The 19,813-nt window shown below is 35.8% G+C and overlaps 1 protein-coding gene across 5 annotated transcripts in view; it reads right to left on the bottom strand.

Annotated features, from left to right (window-relative positions):
- Window positions 1-12,657, bottom strand: part of LOC123547383 (myosin-7-like) — a 77,994-nt gene extending 65,337 nt beyond the window's left edge. For 3 of the 5 annotated variants that reach the window (XM_045334433.2, XM_053551656.1, XM_053551657.1), the window contains exons 1-7: window positions 12,563-12,657; window positions 7,179-7,361; window positions 6,070-6,087; window positions 3,786-3,857; window positions 3,277-3,494; window positions 1,685-1,769; window positions 705-857 (exon numbers count right to left, since the gene is read on the bottom strand). In XM_045334433.2, coding sequence (XP_045190368.2) covers window positions 705-857; window positions 1,685-1,769; window positions 3,277-3,494; window positions 3,786-3,857; window positions 6,070-6,087; window positions 7,179-7,352 — 720 coding nt within the window. In that variant the 5' untranslated portion in view covers window positions 7,353-7,361; window positions 12,563-12,657. The remainder of the gene's footprint in view (window positions 1-704; window positions 858-1,684; window positions 1,770-3,276; window positions 3,495-3,785; window positions 3,858-6,069; window positions 6,088-7,178; window positions 7,362-12,562) is intronic. The other 2 variants (XM_053551655.1, XM_053551658.1) reach the window with 1 other exon arrangement.
- Between the last annotated feature and the right edge of the window lie 7,156 nt (window positions 12,658-19,813).

Below are 19,813 nucleotides of genomic sequence, written 5' to 3'. Positions count from 1 at the left end.
GCAAACTTTAACATTTATTCTAAGTCTAAAAGGGGCCATAATTCAGTCAAAACGCTTGATAGAGTTACCTCCTCCTCTCCACAGACTGGGGTCATGATGGTAAACAAGTATGCAAAATATGAAAGCAATATCTCAATGGACTTTGAAAATATTTGGGATGGTACGCAAACTTTAACATTTGTGTGAAGCTCACGCTCATGCTAACGCTCATGCTCACGCCGACGCCGTGGCGAGTAGGATAGCTCCCCTATTCTTCGAATAGTCGAGCTAATAAAATATATTAGAAACACCATTGGATATCTTTAAATACATTCGAAGAGGATTTTCTACTTTAAAATGTAATTTTCTCTTCATGTGATGGCAAATACTGGGTAATTAATGGCTTGCAAGTTATGAAGTCAATATCATGTCAGGTTTGAAGCTATAAATAAGTTTTGTCAAATAACTTAATGTTGTGAGAAAATATGCACAAGTATTCTTACAAGTTAAAATATACAATCAAACCTGTGTTAACCAGCCAGCCAAGGGAGCAGCATAATCTGGCTGCTAAAGGCAGGTGGCTGTTTAAGAGAGGCTGAAATTAGAACAGAAAGTCAATGTGGCAAGTAAGCTGACTGGCTGCTTAATAGAGGTGACCACTCAGGCAGGTTCAACTGTAAGATTACCTGTGGTCAATAAATAAAAACAGTAGATTGGACACTTACATCTTCCCCTTCTTGTCTGTCCATGGCAATTATTTCATCATTACTCTTGCGGGTATCAATTATTTTCTGCGTGAAGTCAGCCAAGTAGGGGTCACCGATCTGACCTTTACCCTTCATCTTTCTCAACTTCATTTTCAACATCTTTAACATCATCTGCAAAAAATAAATACAAGAAGCATTTAAAAAGTGCAAAAATATAATCTATTTGATCTTCTGATGTTAAACTAATATTACGTCTGGATTATGAGGATAAATGTGTACGTCATTTTCAATACTACAGAGCATTTCAATGATATGAAAATCGGATACAACCAATTACAATTATAAGTTATCAAAAAAAAAAATCTAAAGATTTTTCTTTTGCAGGGTGTCTGGGTGGGGTTTGTGTGGAGGCAGTGATGGAATGCTAATGTACAAGAACCTAAAATAAAAGTGGTGAATGTACGTGTGTGTGTGTGGGGGGGGGGGGGGGGAATGATGTAGATTTTGCACCCCTCAAATCGTCTCAACACCATATTTGACATTTTCATTCAATTTGTGACCTTGACCTTTAACCTACCAACAAAATTCATGCACTCTACACATTTTCTCACTGCCCCCTACCTACAATCTAAGTTTGAAGTCAATATCTTAAATGGTTATTAGGATATGCTCTTGACACAAAATATGACTGACAGATTTGACCTTGCTCTGAACTTAATTAACCTTTTACCTACTGACCTGGAGTTTTGCTCCAGACATGAAATATAAGGGCAAATTTACATCTGAACTCCATTCGTGACCTTGACCCTTGAACTACCTGTATATTGTTTCATTGCCAGCTACCGATAATGGTGATATGCAAAGTTTACACTCAATATCTTAAATGATTATTAAGTTATGCTTCAGACATGAAATAAAATGAACAGACAGTCTGACAGATGCATATGTCATCACATAATATGCCTGCTTTTCCAGAATGGATGTATAAAAATATTTACATCATCTTTGGCATCTTTCTGATCTTTATCAAGTTTCTCCATTTCATTTATGTCCTGTTTCGTCAGATCTGCATCCGCTTCTCCGCTGAAATTATAAACAACATGATGGGTGAAAATAAATTATATTAACAACATGATGCAGGGTTTTTTTTCGGCCGTTTTTATAGCCGTTATTCGGCTATATTCCCAATGCCAAAAAGTATGTCTTTTTCCCAAAATGCGTGTAAAAATTCCCAATCTACATTCTGAAAAAAATTTCATCAAAATTGCACAAAAATTGACCAAATTATGGACAATTTTGTAATGGAAGTCTGTTAAAGAGGTTGTACAATGTGAAATAAGTGTATGAGAAAGTGCTTAAACACATCCTTACTATATCCTATGGGACTAAATATTTCCCAATTTGGAACATTTACACATCAAAATTCCTAATTTTGGGGGTATAGGCTATGTTCCCAAATTAGCTAGAAAAAACCCTGTGATGGGTGAACATAAACTTTATACTGGTAAGAAACATGATGTGTGAAAATAAATTATTTAAACAACATGATCGGTGAAAATAAATTATTTAAACAACATGATGGGTGAAAATAGATTATTTAAACAAGATGATGGGTGAAAATAAACTTTATACCAGTAACCAACATGATGGGTGAAAATAAAATTTATTAACAACATCATGGATTAACAGCATTTTACTGTAACATTCTACTACAACTGGACTTGTTTTCCTAATAAACAAAGAAGACTGGAAGTGTGAGGTTATTATGTGATAAAAGCACTGTTTGTATAATAAGATCAAATACAGTGACATTTACAAATCTACTGGGTCACGACTTATTACAGCCCCATCCACAATGCAATCAAACAAACATCAAGACAGATGAATTGCAAAATCATGAAAGCAACAAGAATGATGAATGCCGCAACTGTACAAATAACATGACAACAGAATTCCTCATCACAACTGATAATTGCTGAGATCTTTACAAATCTGAATTGTGCAAACAACATGATGAATGTACCTTAGGATTAATCTTGCAACATATTTGAATTCCACAAAAATAAACTGAGCCAAAAAATATGCTGCAATTATATTGACAACATGATGAATGCAGGCTGACATCTTACAATCAACATGATGTATAAAAGACTCAGTTAACCACAAAATATGAGACATGAACTATGAGAAATGAACTTAAAGTCTTCAGTTATAAACCTCTATATAAGAAAGACCATGAATGTCTGAGTATGAGGAATTTGAGGCTGAATTATTGAAATTTAGCTAATTATTCTTTTCTTATACCAATATATATACATATAACATAATACAGATTAAACATGCCTAAAATATAAGCTAACTATATACTGCAGGTTTGAGTCCTGTTCGGGTCAAGAGAGGAAGCCAACTAGCTGGTTTGCAGAAAAATGGTGGTTCTACCCAGGTGCTCTTTTGTATCTGAATAAAATGCCCCAAACAGCACCTGGGGTCTTTCACCTGCATTAAAGCTGGAAAAGTCACATTATGACCTGAATCTGGGTTAATGTGACTAAAAAGTTATAAACCAACCAGACTCTTAAAGATCTCTTACCTATTTTGCTTGGTTAAAACTGTGACCAAGCCAATAGAGTCTGTTCCAATTGACTGTGTTTTATTTTTGTCCTCTGCTTGAACCCAGCCCTTGGTATCCTTGGTCTCTGTTTGCTGGTTTCCTTGGTTCTTTTTACGTTTAAAGAAAGCTGTTGCCGCGGCAAACTTGGACTTCTTGCCTCCTCCATCTCTACCATTTACATCATCTATCATCTTTTTCTGAAAAAAAAAAGAAAAAGAATAATAAGCAGTGTATAAAATATACATTATTGAGAATTAGGTAACAGAACGCAATCATGCGATAAAACGACTTTATGGACCATCATATTACAGTGGTGAAAAAATATTGAGTAATAACCAACTTCTGTATTTCATTGAAGTCTAACAAGTAATCTGCAGATGTCACTACTTTTAATAACATAACATTAAAACAGCAAATTCATTTACTTTTTTCTCTTGCAATGATGGCGTTTAGATTTTGTAAACAAAGTTATCAAGTTTTATCTATACCTTTTCAGGGGTGTATTCAGCATGGGCCGTGTCATCCTCATCTATAAGGATATTCTCTTCCTCATCCTGTCTCTAGAATGATAAAAAAATTTTCCCGTAATTCTACTTCAGTTTAGTCAAATGTTACAACCTCTCTAGAGTGAACACCACCAAGACTTTATGGTAGTGGACCTGTAATAATGCTCGGAAATTTCCTTGTATTCCCATTAGGCAACTTCTTTGGATGTCAAGAAGCTCAATGCGCACAAAACTTTCCGTAAAAAACGGACAAAGTCAAAATTATTACAAAGAATACGTAACTTGCTGAATGTTATTTCGCATCCACTACATTAATCATATTATACCAAATTAATATAGAACCCTTTAATGTGTTTGTTGTACAGTGGCTGTTGCTCTGCAAAGGTTTATTTAAAAGGAGTTCTGTTGAAAGAGAAAAAAATCCTTTGTACAGAGGTATTCGATCCTCAGAGGTGTCATTAACAGAGGTCATACTGTAAAGTATATACATGTATCAACAAAAGCATAAATAACACAAAGCACAGAATAACTCTGATAGTGTTAACAGTAGGATAAGAATTTCAGAATTTTCTTTCAAAACATCAGCCATTACAGACATGGTCATCCACCCTCTAAAGCGATGTTTTGTGTAATTATGGCCAAGAAGAAGACACGTTTTAGCAAAATCACTTCAATAATTTCCGAGTTATGCTTCGCACAAGAAATGTTAACAGTATAAGAATTTCAGAATTTTCTTTCGAAACATCAGCCATGACAAACATGGCCATCCACCCTCCCAAAGCAAATGTTTCGTGTAAATACAGCCAAGAAGAAGAAGACAGGTTCTAGCAAAATCGCTTCAATAATATCAGAGTTATGCTTCGCACAAGAAGTGTTACAGACGCACTCAGAGATAGACCATTACCATATCCCCTTTGCCTTCCAGCAGTTGGATAAAAGACGAGATACACAATAATAAAATGTTTTAATATTTTGTGCCTTGTTCTTTATGCTGTGTTGGAACTTTTACAAATAAACAGTTAACTTTTCCAAATGATGATCTTTTTTTTTTTTTTTAGGAAAACAAGAATCACTTTGACTTAGTTAGCATATTAATAACTCAACTATTCAACCAGAATGCTATGTGCTTAGAACAAGCAATCCCCTTATGCCCAGGTGAATAATACAAGATGTAAGAATTTCATAGCAAAACAAGGTGGAAAAATGAATATGTGTATACATACTGGTAATAAAATAAAATAGACATGGGGGTCACAAATAATTAAAATCTCATAATATAATAATATCATTCATGTAAAACACAAAACTCACAGGGTCAATTCATTTATAAAGTAAGACACTGATGCTAACATAAAGAAGGGAACTTTCATGCTAACATAAAGTAAACAAGAGCACCGCAATGCGGAGCAATATATGCATGAAGGTATGACCTTTGACCCCTAAGTGTGACCTTGACCTTATAGCTAGCCATTCAGAACATGTGCTCTGCACATTGTGTCGATGTGGTGAATTTGTGTCAAGTTTCTTCGAAATCCTTCAAGAGGTTCAAGAGTTACAGAGCGATGACCTTTGACCCCCAAGTGTGACCTTGAACTTGAAGTGAGACATCCAGAACATGCACTCTGCAAGTTGTCTTGATGTGGTGAACATTTGTGTCAAGTTTCTTTGAAATCCTCCAAGTGGGTCATGACTATTGACCCCTAAGTGTGACCTTGACCAAGAAGCCAGCCATCCAGATATGCGCTCTGCACGTCGTCTCGATGTGGCGAACATTTGTGTCAAATTTCTTTGAAATCCTTCAAGGGGTTCAAGAGTTACGGATCAGACACGAAATTGGTAATGGACGGACAGACGGATAGATGGACACTGGGTGTATAAAAATGTGTTGCTAACATAAAGTAGGACAAATTTTAACTAACATGAAGTAAGACACTTTGATGCTGACATTCAAAAGCATGCATTTCTAATTACTACCTTACTTAAAAGTGAAAACCTTTCACAGTAGATATAAGTGTGACTTCTGCCACCTGCTACCAAATTCATTCCCCTTGAAACACGAATTGAGAGAGAATAAAATTGCACTGCTCATGACTTAACAAATATCAGTGAAATCACTGGTGTTTGTGAATTCATCCAGCTTCCACACACACACACACACACAGAACTAAAACTTCTCAAAATTTCAACATATGAACGTTTGGCAGAAATATAAAGCTATTACCAGTAATAGAGTATAGGAAAAAGAATAATATTACAACAAAAATACCTTGCCACAACAGGTTAACTGCAAAGAAAAAGGAAAAAATCTTGAACACTTAATTGAAAATGCCATAAAAATAATCAGTATGATATTGTTTTCATATACAGCAAATTAACTTTCATCTTCAAGTAAGAATTTTTCAGAATGAAAATTGTCTTCATAATACATCTTTCCCATTTCAATACAGGTACAAAATATTACAACAGAAGACGGTCATGCTACATCAAACAGAATAGAAATTCAAATGTGAGCAACTTTGTGAAAAGGGATTTCTGTGTAAATTTAAGTGATGTTCTGCTATGTTGTAACTTGTACATGTCGTTCTTGTTTCCTATTGTTGTTTTTTTACAATTTAGTATCATTCCAACTGAAGAGTTTCCTCTCACATTTTTTCTGATGGGAAAATTATCATGATACACTGAAAACCCTCAACAGTGGAAACTTGACCCCTTGACGACAACCTCCTCTAATCTGAACAAATTTTGCAGTTCTGAATTCTAACAATATAAATGCTAATTTCCCATAGAAAAAAAAAGATTTAAAGGCCATTTGACTTTTGAAACTTGTTTTTTATCATGATCAACTGACTTCCCTCTGCCATATAGTATGGATTCTAAAAATGTTTATCCTAGATATTTCTTGAACTTTTTATGCAGCACATACTCCAGTGACAAAACCCCACTTTTACTCCAGTGACAAAGCCCCACTTTACGAAACTTCTCAAATGAAGTGTTCTGAGATTTGAAAATTTCAATGTTATCGGTTTAGTTCATGACATTGTACTTTTAGTAACTGCCACAAAGTGCTTTAATATATTATCATATTATAGCAATACAACTTTATGTTTTTAAATATAAGTTTTGAAAATGATTGTATTTGAGAAGTTTGGCGAAAACGGTACTAGTATTGTTTCATCCATGTTTGTCACTTCTCCCTCAACTATTGGGAGGGAGAAGTCATTTCTCCCTAAATTCTGAACCTAAGCTGATCTCTGCAATTACCCATATGTACTGGTCAAAGGGTTGTTCAATTTAAAGAATTTACAATTTACAAAAGTGGAAAAATTTACGCAGATAGTCCCTTTCCTTGTGTCCACACACAGTTAAAAAATTTACCTTCTTCTTTTCCCAGTCTTTGAGGCATGTTGGTATAAGAAGAGCTGCTAGACCTCCACCAATGAACAGCCCTAGAAAGAAGGCACCAGCAATCCATCCTTTATCAACAGTAAACTCATCAACTTCAACAGTCCAGGTTACTGGCAAGCATAAGTCATAATTGTAGAAGCTCATTCTGTTACCCTGAAATATCAACTCTTTTAATTAACTTTCACAATTCTAAAAATATGACAGTAAGATATTTCATTATTCGTAGGCATGCAAACATGTCTTCACTTAAACATTTTTTTTATTATTTTTTTATCTTAAGGACTCATGAAACATTTAAATAATAGTGAGTTAGAAACTGCCTGCTACTTTTATTTCAGGAACTGGACTGACTATCCAGTATCTACTACCAGACCTGGGTCTGAGGCAATAAAACTGAGTTTAGAGACCATCCTGTCGTAAAATTCATCTGATTAGCCAATTCTGAGCTCAATCTTGAAACTGACCAATGACAGGACAGCATCCTGAAACTGGTTTTTACACTCAGTTCAATATAATAATAGCCTTGTGACCTGGAGCCTTCTGCTAAACAGACATGGGTCAATAAAACATGTATTATGGTTTAAATATAAATTACAGGTCAAGTTAATAATAGTTGCTGCAGTGCTTTGAACAACTTATGCAAGAGTTTAACCTTTATCCTGCTAATTTTTTAAAATGGACTGGTCCATCATTCAATCTGGGCACTACCATTTATTATCTGAAGGGGTGTTCACTGAAAATTTACTGACTGAACAACGAACAGTGCAGACCATGATCAGACTGCATGGATATGTAGGCTGATCTTTGTCTGCACTGGTGGCAAAGGCAGAATCACTTGCCACCTGCAGGCTAAAGGTTATAAAACAGTGACTCAGCATTTATAAAAATTATATTTCAATGGATGATACTTTGTCCATGTTCAGTAGCTGTGCTCTCTCTACTTATTTCTTAAATTAAATGATGACGATTTCACTTAATAGCTTCTGTCCTATATGAAGCAATCACTATTATAACTGTTTTAGTTTTATATAATACTTTTGAGGAAATGTCAGTTGATGGAACTCTTGTATTTGATACATTTCATGAGGTAAACTTAAGAACCAAAGTTAAGCTCTGCTGAAGATAACGATAATTCATATATCCTGGCACAGCCAGTTTTCTACCACTTAACAAGTTTTCTGTCCAGAGTCCAACTCTTTCATTTATTGCCTCATACTTTCTACATGTTCTATCAGCATTAATGCTATAAAAGCATATCATTTATGTTTCTAGTTTCTTACTGAATCCCCGACATGACCTCTAATTTTGAAAGGGGTTGGGGGGTGGGGGGTGTTGGGGGGTAGGGTAAAGTAAATGCCATGCAATAGATAGTGCATTATCTAAAGAACTATATCATGTGCACAAAACTCAAGAGAACCTAGGTGTCACATCTACATTGATAGCTGTCTAAGTTGACAATGTATGACTTTACTGCTAAGCTTTTGACACTCTAAATATTTCAAAATGCTCAAAAAATGAAGAAAACTGTTGCAAGGACAGGCATCAGAATTGCATTGTCATATAATTCTGAATGGTATGCTTACAATTTTGGAAGGAAATGTGGGATAAGGAATAAAGATTTAGTGCAAAAGATATGTAAATAATGAATATTGGTTTAAGTAAGAATTGGAAGTAGCCAAGCAAGCATGCAGGTTTTTCGGTATTAAGAAAAACCTCCTGAAAGCATGGTACTGCTGACTAAAAGTAACTTATACAAACTTCCAATTATCAAAACTGAGGGAGAATATGTTTCTAACATGTTATGTCTCTACTGTAAACAATGAATGATCGCAACTGATAAATTTGGCTGGTAAAGATTTTTATCATACCAAGTCTCAGACAGTTTAAAATAGGTGGTCATGTGGTCGGAAATAGGTTGTTTGGGAATACAAAAAGGGCACTGTTGAATTTTTGATTTGCATATCAAATTTTCAACATGTATTAACCACCATCAAAAAATTCTGGTTGTTCAAGTGTAGGCCAAATAATAGGATGTTTTGGGACCGCGTGATAACTTTTGACTGCCGCTGTCCCATCACGTCCTTATTCTGCATATTTCTGTAAGGAAATCCCCAATGAAATCCGTTGGGAACGTTTTCTGGTACATGTACAATATATTTGTAATGATTACATCTCAGATAATTAATTTATGTTGACATTAAAGCTTAAAATTGCCTCGCTGACATTATTTGAATGTATACTTTGTGTTTTATTTCTGCAATTTAGTGTCATGGGCAGTCTCCTGTGTATTGAAACTGGAGTCCTTGCACCTGTTTACAGATATTTCCGAAGATTTAAGTCTCCTTTTTAAAAATTATGTGTTATATTCAACCCATTTGAAGTTTCTACATGAATATTAATGTTTAATTTATTGGAGCAAGTAAGTTTGACCAGTATATTTGGATTTTTTAGGATTTTTTAACGTCTCCGTTATCCTAATAGTAAAATGTAGATACGGTAATGGGTCAGTCACACTACACCGTATAGCGTTAAAGGTCCAATACTAAGGAAAGTGAACATTTTAATTTCTTTTAAAAAGCACAGAAACTATTTCATTTTATTGGAAAATGAAAGTTGGTATGTAGAAATTCGAAATAAATCGCAGTATATGTACAATTATTTTTCTATGAAGTATGAAGAAAGTTAAAAAGACCTGGGGGGTCATTCTGTCGATTCATTGAAATTTCAACATAATACACATACATTTCTTTGAGTTCCAAAGACCTTCTGTAAATTTTGACCTGCCAATCTTCATTATTTAGTGTCTTGCAGAAGTCTATGCACTGGCTATGAAAAAAATTGCCAACTCACTTTCCCTTAGTAATGGACCTTTAACGGATGTCCAACATATAGAAAAATTGCGGTCGAAAGTTTTACGGTGATGAAAGGCATTCCCCGCTGCTGCTCGGTGCTCTCGCATTCAGTGTATGGGGCGCATAAAACGCACAATGACCACAAATATTTAGGACGAACAACGTTCAATTAACAGATATCACTGTACTAGTAACACACTTATACCGCGTAAAATGTAAGCGCAACGCATGAGAAACTGACAAAATGTTCTTGTCAGTTATCGTCCATTGAACATATGTTATATCCGTTGTATGTCCGGTAGTAGCCCGGCCGTGAATCAGGTACAGAATAAGGAATGCACGAGTAACGAACAAATCTCATACCAGCGCATTGCTACCGTAATCTAACGGACAACTTTGTCTTGTGGTGTACGTTCTAAATTTTGAACATGCTCAAAACCTTCCACCAGATGGAGCGAACATGGCCGGACAAGGAGCACAGGCGCTGCATGAGAAACGGAAAAGAAACGCACGCGAACGGACATGAACCAATGGAAAATTTTGTTATACGTTGGACGTCCGTTAACGCTATACGTTGTAGTGTGACCGAGACTTAAGGCTTATAGAGGGATTTATCCTGTCACTTGCAGTATTTTCGACCCGATATCAGGGTGCCGTATATCTTTCTTGATATAACGTCAGTTAACACATGACCAGTGATATATATGGTCAGTTGATCATGTGACCTTATGATCGATATTGTTGTCATAAGAAATTTTGCATTGAAACCATCACCATTGTGTTGAAAATGTCCGAACTAAGAAAATGATTGGTCAAATGATGAGTTTTTATTCAAAAACGAAGAAGTTATTGCTATTTTTAATTGTAACCACATTACTGTGTCGATGATTACATCATTATATAAGTGACGTCATTATGAATATGACGTCATTTAAACTGTTGTCGCACACTTATTTTTGTAAAATGAATTGCCAAATATCGGAAAATGAAGTAATGACAAGATAAATAGAATAATAGGTTAGTGCCTAAGATGGAGAAAGTTTATCTAGCTCGGCTCCGGATGTTATCAGGTTCGCCTTCGGCTCACCCGATAACCTCCTCCACCTCGCCAGATAAACTTTCTCATCTATGGCACTAACCTATTATTTTCTATGACAACTATAAAATAACAGATCATTAAATAAGTCATCCTGATATGCCTAATGTATAAGGCACGCGAATGGACACGAACCAACAGAAAATTTTGTTATACGTTGGACGTCCGTTAACGCTATACGGTGTAGTGTGACTGAGACTTAAGGCTTATAGAGGGATGACAACTATAAAATAACAGATCATTAAACAAGTCATCCAGATATGCCTTATGAGTAAGGCTAGTAGCTGTTTGACTGTTGGTTTATGGTTGGATTTTAGTAAGGCTAGTTGGATTACAGTTCCATTATAGAATCTAGTTGACTTTATGACATTATACTGACATCAGACTTAGTCTAAATAATGAGACCTCGGGCAGACCGATTTTACATTTTGATATTTTACGTTGTCTACCTAGAGGTCTCAACCAGAAACAATCAAAACTGTGGTGGAAACTGTGGTCAATTGAAATTACGATTTATCAGTAGTCACGATTTTTCTTTAGCCCTAACTGCTTACCTGTTGTTTTAAATCATAAATAGTAATTAAAAAACATAAGAACAGGACATATTTATCAAGAATTTCTGTTGTAAAAAATTTAAACCTCTAACGTTTCAATCGTCTTCATGTAATGGCGGTCGGAGGCGTGACCAATGAAAACGCTTCGTGTAGTAATGTGTTTACCGGTGATCGGCCATTTTCCAATATGTAGTACACTTGTGTTAAACCTTGGCATTTTTTTAACTGTCATAGTTTGAATTTTTCTCAAGAAATCTCAGTAATATATACATCATTGAAAAGGAAAAATTACAGGCTTTCTGTGTATGTATTTCTTTTTTTTATCCGTTGCATTATCATAACATAATTCCCGCCCAACGGATTCCATTGGGTGTTACTTACGCAAAGAAGAGGACAGTGCTACCACATTCTTTACCTTTTCTGGTTTGTACTCGGAGGCGGATATCGACAAGTCAAAATAATATAACGATATTCAACTCTCGAGTACAATTATTTGGACTAACATCAGACTATGCAACTAAAAACACTTGCAATGGAAGGATTATTACATATAGTACACTGTTACAGAGCTCAAATGACTGCTGGTGGTTTGCACTGGAAAAGTTGATTCTATGTGCACGCAGACAATTCTTTGATATTGCAATTTTAGTAATACAATATCATCACTTCAATGTTGCTAATTTTGCTCATGAATGTAGACATAATTCGTGAAGTTCGTAGCAGATTGGCATGTTTTGATATTGAATAATGTCCATAGATTGCAAATGACACAATTGACCCACTTTTTGCTATTTCACAATTTACAGGCTTTCAACTGGCCTCAAATATCAGATAATTATTTTCTGTACAAACCTAAAATCTCGCTAGAACTTGATTTATCAAAAATATCTACATAACAGCGGCCATTTTGTTTAATGTTGTTTATGTTGTTGTGAAGCACCGTTTCCAAATACCCATTCCACGTGTATTCGTTGAGGGGATTATGAAACTGGAGTAGCTGGTATTCTGAAAGTAGCTTTACGCAGACGGAGTAGAGAACCAACCAATTAACCAAGCACCTGTCTCGGTTCAAAATCAGCAGACGCTTCCTTTAAGTACAAGAGTTACTTCCCTTAGACCAAAGTGTATAAACAATAAACTATTCACACATTATGATCGTTTCAAAACCATATATGATCATTAAGTATGAGATAAAATCGGTTCCCTAGCCTATGTACGATATTTTGGTTAGAGAACCGGTTCCGGACGAATAAGTTCGCTGTCAAGGGAACCGATTCCGTTTAGGCGTAAAAAATGTTTGTTTCTTGTATCCCGACCTACCCTAAATTATTGACCATATTCTAAATGTTTTATGAGAATATTTTTTTCAACTTTTTAACAAAAAGTTGCAAAACTGCACTTTACCGATGCTCTAATGGCATACGCTCTTATTTGCATTCATTCAAAATAATTTCCGAAAAGTCTCACTTAATAGAAAAAATATTTAAAAAACGACCTACCTACCCTATTTTTTAGCACGTTACCGGAAACAAATCATTTTTAAGGCCTTAGCAATTACGTGTATGTAGACATTTTCTTAAAGTATTATACCAGATTTCATCAACAGCATGGAACTACATTTTGACTACTTCACACGTAACACTATGTCACTTCCTCTTTGGTGTAATCAGTCCTAGAGACCTTCTTTTCATATCCAGAGCTATATTGAACTGTGTCAGACTTTCAATCGTATGTTTTTTTTTGTGTGTGTGTCATTAAGGGGATAAAAATAACATGACAAATCACTGACAATAACAAAATCATACCAGTTTTTGGTTTCGGGTTTATCCCGCTACCAAAGTTAAGGTAGTTCTGCACGTTTGGATCGAAATTATTTCTACAATGTAGAATTTGATTAAACACTGATTTTTCAAAACTTCAGAATATACCTGGAAAATTAAGCAAATAAAAAAGATAGGGTCGTGTGCTTGATTTTTTGCTAGACTGATTTGAAAAATAGGGACCTCATGCAGTATTTCATAATGAGAGTCTATGGGAAAATCATAACTTTCTTAACATTTTCGCGAATAGAAATTTTTCTACAATGTAGATTTTGATGAAACTTCTCACAGTTGTTAATAAAGACATGGCCTATAATTTGATGAAATAAAATATATAGGTCCGTGTGCTTATTTTTGAGATATTTGACCATGCTTAAAGTAAACCGGACATTTCACGCTAATTTTAGGACGTTATATTGAATTATTTAACATGTGATATGTTTTAATATCATATTTTGACTTTACAATATAGCAACAGTACCATTGTAATAAATGTACTCACAGGTTGCAATTAATTCATAAAATGATTTTCTGTTCCGTTCGCCGAATCCAGTCTTTATTCTACGTTTTCCGGAAAAATGGCGTCACGCCATCACTTCCGGTTTATCAAACGTGCAGAACTACCTTAAGTGTATTTCTGACAATCATATAGCATCTTTAGGACGGATTAAACCGGACGTGACTACTCAGTGTTACATGTGAAGTAGTCCAAAATGTAGTTCCATGCTATGGATGAAATCTGGTATAATGAGTGACATGAGGAAGTGACAGTTAAATTTTTGGCTTTTGTTTATTGCTTATAGTATTGAGAATAGATCTAGTCCATTTTCATTGTAAATTTCTTGGAATAGGTTTTATTCTTTGCGAAAAAATGTCTACCTACGCGTAACTGCTAAACGGCTGTTTTCATGGGGGCATTTTTAGAGGGTGATGTTTCTCAGAACAGATTATTTTTCTTATATACAACATAACATGTCAATATTTTTCTATTTTTGATAAGAAGACATGTTATACTAAATGACCATATATGGTTTTCATATCATTGAAATGCTCCAAAGTGCTGAAAATGAGGTCTGAATGTTTTGTTATTAATATGAAATAAATAAGGAATTGAATTGGTAGAATGTAACCTTTTAGTTGATTCCAAATCACATCCAAAGTATGTTCATGTGCTACACAAAGTAGTCCCATTCATGAACAATTCGGATGAATTATCAATGATCAGGCCTCTATCCATTTATACTTACCATTTAGGTTATACAAGATTGATCATAGATAAGGTATTCCAGCCCATTGTTACATCACTGACTTCCAGCTGTCAATCTAGATAAGTTCATGTAAGGTCAGGCAGACTTAATCTTAGATATGAGGCACATTTGTATTTGATTCTTATACATGTTTATTTATAGATTGGCATTTAAACAGAAAATAAATCTAACAAAACCCGTAACCACCAGACATCTCAAGGCTTTGATTTTGATTAGATCTATTTTGGACATCTATTTTGGAAAACTTTATTTCCTTGTTGTACCATAAGATCGATAAAATATTATAGCAAAAGGTCAAAGTAACCGCGAATGCACTTTTCAGAAAATGCAAAACTACCTGTTTTTCTTAGTGTCGCAACTGAGATTATGACCGTAATGAACAGTACGACAGCTAGCAACAACACGCGATAACCATGCAAACGATACTAAGACAATGGTGCAAGATGCCAAGGTAACGATGCTTAAAATGCAGGGTTAGAACTATGATAGCGATGTAAGAAGCCAGGACATTGATGCACGGTGTTAAGATGGCGATGTTTAAAACGCGATTTGCGATTATGGGCGATATAAAATTTACGGTGCAAAGCCAGCGATGCTAAAAAGTGCAATTTTCGGGGTTATGATAGCAAGATGCCAGGACGTTGATGCACGATGCCAAGAAGCGATGCTTTAGATGCTCTTTGACGGGTTATAATGGTGATGTTAGAAACCAAGACATTGACGCACAATGCGAAATTTGCGATGCTTCAAATGCGACTTGCGGGGTTATAATGGCGTTGTTAGATGCCGGAAAGTGCTTTATACATTTATGCAAAGTGCCAATAAAGCTTTGCTTGAAATGCAAAGATTGCGGAGTTATAATAATGATGTAAGATGCCAAGACATTAGACTAGCCACTAGACTGATAATAACTATATTTCTATATTTTCCCTTTTTTTGACGAATTCAGTTTCATAGAGACAAAAGCCAGTCTATTTCAGAGATTTTCACACAGGACTGATGTTGAAATTATCATGATATTGGACATAGTATATAGACTGGCTCAGTTCACTACATTCAATCATAAAAATGTAAAAAGATATATCATAGTCTAGGAGCTAGTTTACCAAGACATATATGCAAGATGTCAAGATGCGGATGCTTAGAATACGATTTGCTGGGGTTGCTCGGTTGTAGTGACTTTTTTTAAGTTGACAGGCAGTACGACACTTAGTGGAGGAGTTGAATGATGATCCATTACAGTATTGATTGCACGAGATCGCACGGCTTATTTTAAAACTGTCAAGAAAATAGGCTGTGACTAAAAACAGAGCTGGTGCGCCCGCGATATATTACAGACTCCGGTATATACCGGATTAACTAAATTTGAACGAAAAATGTCTTACATGTGTATATTTTGTAACCATGGTGATACTAACCCTACCCTTTAGTCAGTATATTTTGCATATTATACACTAAATGCGTGTGGACATGCAAAAAAATTGCGTAATTTTGCCGTGCGCTCCTATTGATAATCATTCCGGGCATGCGCAGAACGGCTGCACCAGCTCTGTAATGAGAAATTATATGTCGGTTTAGGAAAATAAAATGTCATCATGTCACGTTGGCAGACTTTAAGAATACATGTGAGCATTTATTTTACCATTTCTTGTGTCTTTTTTATCAGTAAGAATATTTGAACATTAATCTTAAATTATATGACAAGAATGTGTAGGCACATCAAAGAATTCCTCAAGCTTTAAAGGCACTGACAATTTTGTGATATCAGAAATAATTGCTATATTTTTTAAGAAGGCAAGAAACACGTTAACATTGTAAAACGTTTGTAACGGGAAACCGGAGGTAAACTGCCTTTATTATAAACCTTTATATATTTAAAGACCCACCAAGATCTAGTGACCTACTTTTTCTTTCCACAATTTTATCTGCAAACTTATTCAGTCGTTCTCTTTTCAATATAATTTTATAAACTATCTTACACTGTAAAAACAAAGTGTGATCTAAATTCACCTTAAATGAAAAGCGTGTACAATTACCATCATGGAAATACAAAAGAATGCAGTTATTTTGTGGCGCGACTTGAACTCTTCATGCGTTGTGTATTGCTACATTTTTATTACAGCCTGCGCATGTGCACTTTTTTGATTTTCCTCAAGTTTTTATTGCCGAGGCAGTCCGGTTGCGATTTCCGATTCGGGCATGTTCAAATTACTTTTCTGAACCTCTCATTTTTAGCTCACTTCTAAAAAATGCGTCTTCTTCAAAACCACTGGGTAGATTTACACCAAGCCTCACAGGAATGATCATGGGGTAGCCCCCTTTCAAAATTGTTCAAAGAATTGAATTCCGCACAGAACTCTGGTTGCCATGGCGACCGAAATGAAAAACTTTAAAAATCTTCTTGTCCAAAACCGCAAGGTGTAGAGCCTTGATATTTGCCATGTGACATCTAAAGGTCCTCTATGACGTTTGTTCAAATTATTCCCCTGGGTCCCGGGGAACTTATGACAATCAGTCGACACCTCATTTCTAATGGAAATTCCACGGCTATGAGGGTATGGGAAAATATTTTAATGAGATAGCTATTTGTTCTATTATTCGTGTTTTTGGTATGTTTCAGCCGGGTATCAAACCCATGACCTCCAGCACTCGAAATGGACGCCCTACCAATAGGCTATCGAGGCGTTAGTTTAGAAAGAAAAGCTCATGTTCTTATAGTCCCTTTAACCAACGTCACCCACTCATGATTTTCAAAATATGATAAGTAACTATATATAGCTCCCACGACACTCTGTATTTGGCACAAAATCAGCACAATTACAAGTTTACCTCAGGTAACATAGGTAGGTCAGGAGTGCTAACTTGTTGACCGCACTGTGAACTCAGGCAAGGTATAAATCACCAACTAATTATCAATTCATTATACAACTGACCAACTGGACGTTCAGACCATAACATTATTGCTATTTCGCCTGCATTTACATGTCTACAGTATTAACATCAGAGCAAACTGAGTTCCGATTAAGGTGGGCTATGTGCCAGACACGGTTCCCTTGTGGCTTTTATGGTACCAGATATGGAAATTTTGCTTAGTTTAGTATACAAGTTCTATAACTCATATAAATCATTCCTGCGATGAAAAAAGTCATTTCCCCCTCCAATGCTAAGCGCCAAGACATGGTCTGTTCTACTTTGAGATCTTCATTTTGTTCTTTCTCTTGTTTTTCGATGACAATGCAGGTAGCTGAACAACATTGATATGCACCCGTTATTTGTTCTGGAAGGTATGGTGGCCAACTTGTGGCATTTTCGTTATTACGTAACGTCAAACGTCTTGAGATATTCATGTCAGAAAAAAAAGTTTTCTTGAAATCCACAGGTTTATAATTGAAGATTGTGGCTTGCAGAGCGTTGCAGGTGACCTTCGAAACCTGAAAAAAAAATAACCAGGTAATAATTGGACTAAAAGTATTTGCTTGTGAGAGGTTTTACACATTTCATTACCTCTCACGAGCAGAATCAATTAGAACTCCTCACACCCCTCTACCGCCTCTAACATAGGCTCCTAACGCGCGCGTGCGGAAAACGCGATAACTGCTTCATATACTAGTAATAACATAAACAGTCGCAGCTTAATCACTCATTTGATGTATTGGCTGCATGGTGTAATGGTAGATAATTGATAATTTATGATAAGTAATTGCAGAGTATGGGGCCTTCATCATTATAACTAGACAAACACATGCATTCGAGAAGAAATGACATTTTAACAAATGTAGAAACCTTTTTAATATAAGCCCATTAACTAGCAACCGTGCTTAACTAATTAAGTAGAAACTGACTGGCTTCGAAGCATCTGTATTTGTAGATTGGCGCTGGTAAAACAAAATTGAGCCGTGCCATGAGAAAACCAACATAGTGGCTTTGCGACCAGCATGGATCCAGACCAGCCTGCGCATCCGCGCAGTCTGGTCAGGATCCATGCTGTTCCCTTACAGTTTCTCTAATTGCAATAGGCTTTGAAAGCGAACAGCATGGATCCTGACCAGACTGCGCGGATGCGCAGACTGGTCTGGATCCATGCTGGTCGCAAACTCACTATGTTGGTTTTCTCATGGCACGGCTCATATGTTCACCAGTGAACGAGCACATAAGTACATACATTTGGAACTCAATCTCAAACTTGCTTATCACAAAGTTCCCGTTATCTCGAAGATATTTTCAAGTCCCGTCCGAAAACACGTTTTAAGTCGGGCTTTTTTCCGGATAACTGAATATAAAACGCTCGATCCTTTGAAATTTGAAATAAAGAGTTTTAACTGTATTTAGAGGTCCCCAGTTCGATCCACACAGTTCCCCGTCATTGTCTCTGTTTGAGATACCTATAAAGTCACTCTGTTTACCCCCTCTGGAAACGGTCTGCTACTTGCGGAGAAGACATAATCCGATTACCATTAACTGACTTCCGTTACTGAAAAAATATTGCCCTTTAATTATTAATGTCAACAAACTTGTTATATAACAAGAAATCGGTCAAGATGTAAACCCGAGGTCTTTGATCTCTTGACGTAAAGCAGGATTTCGACCTCTCGTACTTAGGCCTCAAAAAGTGTTTGTTTCCGATGTCCCGACCTACCCTAAATCGTTTGCCCGACTCTAAATGTTTTAATGGCCTTGGAGAAATTGTTTTTCATATTTATAAAAAAAGTTGCACAACTGCACTTTTTACGCTTTAAACATGGTCAGTGATGTTAGAGATCAACTTACTGATGCTCTGAAGGTATAACCCCCTTATTTGTACTCATTTTTGATACAAAAATAATTTTCGAGAACTCCCACTTAATAGCTTCCCCCCCCCCCCCCCCCCCCCCCCCCCCCCCCAAAAAAAAAAAACAACAAAAATACAACAACAATAAAATAAAGAAAAAAAAAAAACAACAATACCGACCTACCTACCCTAATTTTCTTTAGCATGTTACCGGAAACAAACGATCATTTTTAATTCTTATATAACT

This window comes from Mercenaria mercenaria, chromosome 9, assembly GCF_021730395.1.
Source record: "Mercenaria mercenaria strain notata chromosome 9, MADL_Memer_1, whole genome shotgun sequence".
In the NCBI taxonomy this organism is placed as follows: Eukaryota; Metazoa; Mollusca; class Bivalvia; order Venerida; family Veneridae; genus Mercenaria; species Mercenaria mercenaria.
This window is presented reverse-complemented; position numbering and strand designations above follow the sequence as displayed.